Here is an 8,739-nt window from a genome sequence, read left to right as displayed (position 1 = left end):
TGATTTCAGCAAATATCGCAAGATTTTCTGCCCGATATTTACTTAGGCTTTGTAGCACTGCTTTTGAATCAGTTCAGCTCACTGCACCATTAGTGTTTCGTTCAAAGAATCTTATCGCCATAACAATGGCAGTTAGCTTTGCTTGCGTTGAAGAGGCATAGTTCTAATACGTTTTTTTTCTTCATTTTTGCATTGAAAGGCATTGTTCCTTTGGCATTACAGACATTACAGGAGAGGCCTTATAGTGTATTCTGCACCAGCCCTGCCATTAGATGACCTGTCAGTGTAGATTTGACCAAGTTCATCTCCGGCTCCTTTATAAATTTCCTCGAGATTCTCGTGCATCATTTCTTATGTTATTATGTTGGATTTTTTCGTTGCCATTTCATTGATGATAATCCTGCATGGGTCATTCTCCCAGGGAGGTAACCTCTCAGCAGGCATCAGCTCACGGGCTTGCCCAAGCAGGTGAAGTTCTTCCAGGGAGTAGACTGATCTGTGATGCCAATTATTGGGCTCCTCCACCACTTGAACACCACACTTCGGCTCCACCACCGGGGAGCACTTGAGCACCACCACTGGGGGGCACTTGAACTCCACCACCGGCGTCTGGTCGGCGTCGACCAGATAAAGGTGGCCGCGATATAGGCCGACTTGAGTGAGGGTATAATCTGGCTCTGATAACAAGAGTACATTACTTGGTGTCCTGTTTCTATGTCAGTGCCGCCAAGTTTATCTTGAAGGGACCTTGGTCAGTGCCGTGAGAGGCTATATAAGGCCCCCCACGCCCCGGGAGTGCCCACTCCTGCCCCAGTGCCGCTGGAGGACAGGCCCCGTCCTCGTGGACAGTACAGTGACAGGAGTTACACTCTGCAAGTGACAGTTGGCAGTGTTAGGTAGTGAGCCCATCACATCCACTTGGATATACTTCGCTACTGTGAGTGACTCAACACACACTTAAGTGTGTGTTGAGAGCAGGACCAGTCCATTGTAGTGGAGGGGAGGACACGACGCCTGTGTTGAGTGCAGGACCAGTCCATTATAGAGGAGGGGAGGACACGACGCCTGTGTTGAGTGCTGGACCAGTCCATTATAGAGGAGGGGAGGACACGACGCATGTGTTGAGAACAGGACCAGTCCATTATAGAGGAGGGGAGGACACGACGCCAGGATGAAGGTGGTGTTGGTGGTCCTCATGCTGGTCGCCATCACCCATGCAGGTCAGTTCTCACGCCCCATGACCACACCACAAGCCACGCCCCTTACCCCATGCCCACACCACAAGCCACGCCCCATGCCCACACCACAAGCCACGCCCCTTACCCCATGCCCACACCACAAGCCACGCCCCATGCCCACACCACAAGCCACGCCCCTTACCCCATGACCACACTACAAGCCACGCCCCTTACCCCATGCCCCCACCACAAGCCACGCCCCTTACCCCATGCCCACACCACAAGCCACGCCCCTTACCCCATGACCACACCACAAGCCACGCCCCTTACCCCATGACCACACCACAAGCCACGCCCCCTACCCCATGACCACACCACAAGCCACGCCCCTTACCCCATGACCACACCACAAGCCACGCCCCTTACCCCATGACCACACCACAAGCCACGCCCCTTACCCCATGCCCACACCACAAGCCACGCCCCTTACCCCATGCCCCCACCACAAGCCACGTCCCTTACCCCATGCACACACCACAAGCCACGCCCCTTACCCCATGCCCCCACCACAAGCCATGCCCCATGCCCACACCACAAGCCACGCCCCTTACCCCATGACCACACCACAAGCCACGCCCCTTACCCCATGCCCACACCACAAGCCACGCCTCTTACCCCATGACTACACCACAAGCCACGCCCCTTACCCCATGACCACACCACAAGCCACGCCCCTTACCCCATGACCACACCACAAGCCACGCCCCTTACCCCATGACCACACCACAAGCCACGCCTCTTACCCCATGCACACACCACAAGCCACGCCCCTTACCCCATGCCCACGCCACAAGCCACGCCTCTTACCCCATGCCCACACCACAAGCCACGCCCCTTACCGCATGCCCACACCACAAGCCACGCCCCATGCCCACACCACAAGCCACGCCCCATGCCCACACCACAAGCCACGCCCCTTACCCCATGACCACACCACAAGCCACGCCCCTTACCCCATGACCACACCACAAGCCACGCCCCTTACCCCATGCCCACACCACAAGCCACGCCCCTTACCCCATGACCACACCACAAGCCACGCCTCTTTCCCCATGACTACACCACAAGCCACGCCCCTTACCCCATGACCACACCACAAGCCACGCCCCTTACCCCATGACCACACCACAAGCCACGCCCCTTACCCCATGCCCACACCACAAGCCACGCCCCTTACCCCATGACCACACCACAAGCCACGCCTCTTACCCCATGACTACACCACAAGCCACGCCCCTTACCCCATGACCACACCACTAGCCACGCCCCTTACCCCATGCCCACACCACAAGCCACGCCCCTTACCCCATGCCCACACCAGAAGCCACGCCCCTTACCCCATGCCCACACCACAAGCCACGCCTCTTACCCCATGCACACACCACAAGCCACGCCTCTTACCCCATGCACACACCACAAGCCACGCCCCTTACCCCATGCCCACACCACAAGCCACGCCCCTTACCCCATGCCCACACCACAAGCCACGCCTCTTACCCCATGCACACGCCACAAGCCACGCCCCTTACCCCATGCCCACACCACAAGCCACGCCCCTTACCCCATGCCCACACCACAAGCCACGCCTCTTACCCCATGCACACACCACAAGCCACGCCCCTTACCCCTTGCCCACACCACAAGCCACGCCTCTTATCCGTGCACACACCACAAGCCACGCCCCTTACCCCATGCACACACCACAAGCCACGCCCCTTACCCCATGCCCACACCACAAGCCACGCCTCTTATCCGTGCACACACCACAAGCCACGCCCCTTACCCCATGCCAATACAACAAGCCACGTCTCTGACTCCATGCCCACGTCTGAAGCAATCTCAAACGTCACATTCACAAACCTCATTTAACGACCCAGGCCTTATACCAACATCTTAAGCCAAGCATATACCCCATGCACACTTTTCAAGCCACGCCTATTTACATATGCCCACATTTCTCAGTTCACGCCCATGCCCATATATCTCAGCTGGTAGACACAAAACCATGACTATATCTCCTAGTATGCCCATGTCTGTCGAATACATAAACACCAGAACCCAGAATCTTACCACAGTCGCGCCATACTCCTACTGATTCATTGTTGACTCATCCGAACTCCTCCACTGGAACTGATAAGCTGAGACAGTATAGCATAGATTATGTTGATATTTTGCGCATTAACGTTCACGTCAATTACTATAAATGTGTGTAGCTCAACATTCAAAATTTTGTTGACTAAACGGTGATTCTACGTCATCATTAGGCTATAAGATATCACTTATGTTCTGTCGACTGCAAGATTTACTTGCAGTCGTGCCTCATGCATCAACGTGCCTCATCCATCAGCTCACAGAACACAATCTTGTTAAGCATTAAACAACAAAGCTTTGTCAAGAAAATATTAAATATTGAATGGGTTGAGTAAATATTCAACCCATTCCCCTGTTTAGATAGTAAGTTTTTGTAAATATGTGCACCATAGTACAAAGATTTCCGTTCTAAGCAATTAGATTGTAGAACTTCGTACTATTCACTTTATAGTCGGAAAAAATGAAGCTATAAAAATTAATTAAATACTCCTAGACCTGATATAGCACACATCTAATATGTTATATGTATTATATGAGGCCTAATATGTACTATATTGGGCCTCAGATATCGTGAATTGGGCCTAGGAAGAACTTATGTTAGATAAGTTTTGTTTATCTTTGCAACATAAGTAGAAAATAGTTTTTTGGTTAGTCGAACGGAATATTGCCGATTTCTATCTTCTAATTTCGTTGTACGTCGGTATATATACTATGGCCCTCATCGTTACTATATGTATTTCTGAAAAAGGAAGATAAAACAGGGTATTAAAGTCACGTACATGCAATACCTACAGAAGGCAAATTTGGAATACTTGGCTAAGATCAAGCAGCCTAACCTCACACCTCTGCAAGCTCGTGAAGAGAGTCCTGTGCGGTGAAATCCTCCATGACCTCACAGCCCACAATCTTGTTAAGCATTAACAACAAGGTTTTGTCAAGAGCAACTCCTGCCTGATGAACCTGCCCACGTTTGTGGAAACAATAACCGGCTAAACAGTCAAAGAAATTACAGTTTATGTAAATCAACTAATTTACACGAACTGTAAATATATACATTTCATTTTAATTTAAATAATAAATTGAACTTTGCATTTAATTTCCAGATGATAAATTAATTGTAAAATACCGTATCAAAGGCTTTAATGAGGTACCTCACAAAAGACTGGCTGAGAAACTACACGTACGTGCAGTCAATAGTAAAATACTGAAATGGTTCTAACTGGTTAAAACACTGTTATAATTGGGGGTTTTGAAAATAGGAGAACGAACTTAACTGGAAATACCAATTAGAGAGTTAGGCTAGGTCCGATCCCCTAGGGATTAGTTCCCACACTCAATATAAGAGTACTGCTGCCTAGGAAGAATGATTGCCTAACTCTAGTCAAACGTAAGGGTGGTGGGAGTAAACTTCAGTTAAAAACTTAAAAATTTATCACTGAAAACCCAGAAATAACATCACAATGGTCTACCACATTATACTTTACGTTAAATCTCAGGCTCCTCATAGGCAGGCGAGATGTACTAGTAGTAGAGCCTACAATCTCTTAAGGGACAGTCCAAACTTAACCTAAAACATAGTAATCCACGTGTTCCAGCTGCCAGTACCTGGGTTCCAGCTTACAAGATCCCCAGGTGATAGCCAGGGTAACGCAAACTATACTATAAAGAGAAGGGTGGCACTAATATATATCAACCCGTTCTCGCACTTTCTTATAGTCAATATTGACTTATTAAATACGTGCATATGTGACATACTAATTTATTGTGAATATTTTAGTTTACCTTGAAAAGCTTCATAGAAAGCACCGACCTTACCGAACCTTCTTAGTATGTTAAGAAAACCATCTTATTGCTTCGTAATTACAATTATTACTTAACCTATACCTATAACTGGTTAAGTAATAATTGTAATTACGAAGCAATAAGATGCTTATCTTAACATACTAAGAAGGTTCGGTAAGGTCGGTGTTTTCTATGAAGCTTTTCAAGGTAAACTAAAATATTCACAATAAATTAGTATGTCACATATGCACTTATTTAATAAGTCGATATTGACTTAAAGAAAGTGCGAGAACGGGTTGTATATATTGCTACTTATCTGAATTAAGTGTGCAGAGTTAGAGTAGAAAGTGGAGAACACCACAGCGCCACACCCAGCTCCACCACGCCCCAGCCAGACAAGAGGGCGAGGAACCTGCGTCCATGTGCTCTTGGTGTTGGCTCAGTAAAACTGATCAACAGGTAAACACTGTCACACGTCACTCACCTTTGCCTTGTGATACGTGAGGTTACAGTTAAACAGCGGGGATCATGCTACTGATCCCGAAACCTCACGCCTTGGGGTTACAAGGGAGAGAGGATAAAGCCCAGCACACACTGCTTGAACTCAATCCTGCAGTGTGTGACTCCCCCATCAGGCCTGCCTACCTGTGCTTGCAAACTTTTGCCGGACTCCCGGCCGTATCCTTAATTTCACCTCTTCCTTTCTGGTCGCCAGCTAGGTAATCTTCTCTGTGTCCCAGCAACGCTATTTGGGTCGAATATAATATCGTATCTACAGTCCAGGACCTTTCTATGTAAGGCCAGTGTTGCCAACCCAGGATCTCTATACAATGAAAGTACCAGTGTAGTATAAGAGTATATCATTTACTCACAATGCTCAATGAGATGGAGGCGACACCAAGAGCAATGATAAAACAATAAAGTTTACTCAAAAGTAAACTACAGACACATAAGATATCAATGGAAATGATAATGGTGAGAGCAGCGCTCCTCTGGTGGCTACCGGCAACTCGCATCAGCTGATCGAGTTTATATGGACCACAGGCTTCTCACTGGGGGCGACTCGTCAGCGTAGGTCCACAGTCCTCCACAGGTCGGCCACTCGCTGTCTCCACCAGGCAGTAGATAACATACACGTGGTGTCCCACAGTCTAATCTACTCCTATGATTCCTAGAACACTCTAGCAAATGCCAAAATATAACAGTAGGCCTATCATGCCTAACAACAAGGGAAAAATGATCTACCTTATCAAGTTCTGCCCTCAGGACGCCTGGACTCTGATGGTCGCCGGGGTTCCTCGGTCCTTCACGTCGTTTCTTGGCGTTCCAGATGAGTCACATTCAATAGGCGTCGTGAAGACCCGCGTTATCTCCGTACTCACTCCCGTAGTGTAGTTCCTGGGCGCTGGCTCGTCCAGTCATCACTGCACACGTCGTTTCCCTCAAGCGCATTTTCACAGAGACCACTCACTCATGGATCAGGATTCGTCTTCTCCCTTCTGAGTTCCCAGTTCTCATAACATTCAGGGCCTTTCACATTAAGATATAACCTAATGATGCCTACATCCCCAATGTAAACTATTAGGTACACAGATCTCCATATGGTCCTGGCTCCTATATGCAACAATAGGAGCCAGGATCGTAACAAGTACACATACAAAACGTACTAAATTATCTAGAACCAGACTAAGAAATATACCAGCTAAGAACCACAAGCTTCAATTTTAGAACCAACTTTTTAAAATATTATATCACTGTAGTGAATTGCATCATAATTCACATCATCAGACCTGCAGATGACATAACGAGCTATTGCCAAGTGGGAAGCGAAAACGATGTTGTGGCCTTGGAAAAGTATCTTCAAGAGCACCGTAAATGGTCAGAAGTCGTGTAGATACTCTGTAATATGTAAAACTACAAAGCCTTATATGTAGAGCATAGCAATGTACGCAACAGCGACTAAGTGAAGAACACGACTTCGCAGCTAATTGAAAAAAATAGTAGTAAAGATTCTTATGAACACCACGTAGCCTGGTGAAGCGAATCTACCAGGTGAGAGTTATTCTACACACCTGATTAGTAATTAAGAGGTCAGAGGAAGGAAATATATTGAGTAAACGTCAGTGAGTGACTTAAAAGAGTACAAGTAGAGGATGAGCATCTTATAAATGTTAGGGGGAATAGGATGTCGACATTTTGTGACGTGACATGACGCTGGCGGACTTGTAATGCGTCACTTGGGTTGCCACAGTCGTCAGGAATGGACGTGCGTCACTGTGTCCTGGGAAGATAGAAGAATACGGTTCTGGTTAAAGTGTTTGAGTGAAGGCTACAGTGTACAACTGGTGAGGAAGCTGCCGAGGACACGACGTACATCATTTCTCAGAGATTATGAAAATATTAGAGACAGCCTGAAACCAAATGGTGATCGTACCTGTGTGAAACTCTAATGTGTTATATCCTCGAATGGAGGAGAGTAAGCAGGTATTTCAGTGTGGATCCTGCCAGGCGACTTTGTGTACTCAAGTCAGGAGAAGAGTAGCTGTGAGAGGCAGCGCAGAAGTGATTTTGCTGGATGTCCGAGTGATGCCATCTTGGAGCGCCGGAGTGTGCGCCTCCACGTCCCAAATTGTGCGGTTTGTATGGAAGAAGTTAATGAAAGAACTTCGCATCTGAAAAAAAGTATATGGTGAACTCCAAGTGGGAGCTGAACTGCAAGTGTAGAGCAGAACTTCAAAGGAGGAGTGGAACTCCATGGATATAGTGGACCTTCTAGTGTAGGGGAGCCATATGTTTCTTTTGTGAAGCCGTTTGGAGGAGCTTCACTAACATTCGAGTGGGACTGCATGTGCAACGGTTAGGAAGAACTGCAGGAGTACCAACCTGATTTTGAGGACACAGATAGATGTTCTTAGTAGTGGGCCTCGAGGAATATAACAGAGAATCATATGAACACATTGATGTATGAGGGAGTGGTTGATTGCATATTGGCATGAAAGGCGCAGTGTAAGGTGAGAGATTGATTTGTTTTTATTGTTGGAGATATTTATATAGTTGTGCCAGGTATTTCAGCCCCAAGCAGTGAGGGGCAGTAGGCTGTGAGCTGAAGATTGAGTAGCAGCCTAATACGGTTTATGAGATGAAGGTCTGAGATGACATTGGAGTATTATCTGTTGGTAGCAGTCTAGGGTGCTGGGACTGTAATATTACTTATATATATTCTTTTGTCTGTCTCCATGTAATAAATGTTTGTATGTTAACAGCTGATTTTTGCCCTTGTCCTGGTGAGGCTTCCTGGATGGAGAGGAGAGAGAGAGAAAGAGAGTCATGGTTGCAATTTGGGTGACAGTGGTCAGTAACTCATAAAGGGAGGATTTAGGAGATCATTCCATAACACGGAGAGTGTGGGGGAGTCACGGCGACTCAAGTGGGTGTGTACTCATGACAATTAGGCCAGTTTGTAGCCGCACCCCCTGAATAAAGGTGATGCTGAACCCCACTCCGAGAAGAAAACGATTACAGGGTGATCTCCCAACAAATTGCAAGCACTCCATTGTTCATTGCTGGTCGACTGACAGCAGCAGAAGTGGTCTGTCATAGTTTTATCACGAAGTGGTTGGGGTCTCTG

At 47.4% G+C, this 8,739-nt stretch overlaps 1 protein-coding gene across 1 annotated transcript in view; it reads left to right on the top strand.

The window, feature by feature from the left end:
- Window positions 1-788: 788 nt before the first annotated feature.
- LOC123770249 (uncharacterized) overlaps window positions 789-8,739 on the top strand; it is a 407,808-nt gene continuing 399,857 nt past the window's right edge. The window contains exon 1 of the mRNA XM_069339938.1: window positions 789-1,220. Within this exon, the coding sequence (XP_069196039.1) occupies window positions 1,172-1,220 (49 nt within the window). The 5' untranslated portion in view covers window positions 789-1,171. The remainder of the gene's footprint in view (window positions 1,221-8,739) is intronic.

Source organism: Procambarus clarkii, chromosome 42 (assembly GCF_040958095.1).
Source record: "Procambarus clarkii isolate CNS0578487 chromosome 42, FALCON_Pclarkii_2.0, whole genome shotgun sequence".
NCBI classification, from domain to species: domain Eukaryota; kingdom Metazoa; phylum Arthropoda; class Malacostraca; order Decapoda; family Cambaridae; genus Procambarus; species Procambarus clarkii.
Note: the sequence above shows the minus strand (reverse complement) of the source record. Positions and strands in the feature narration are given on the sequence as shown.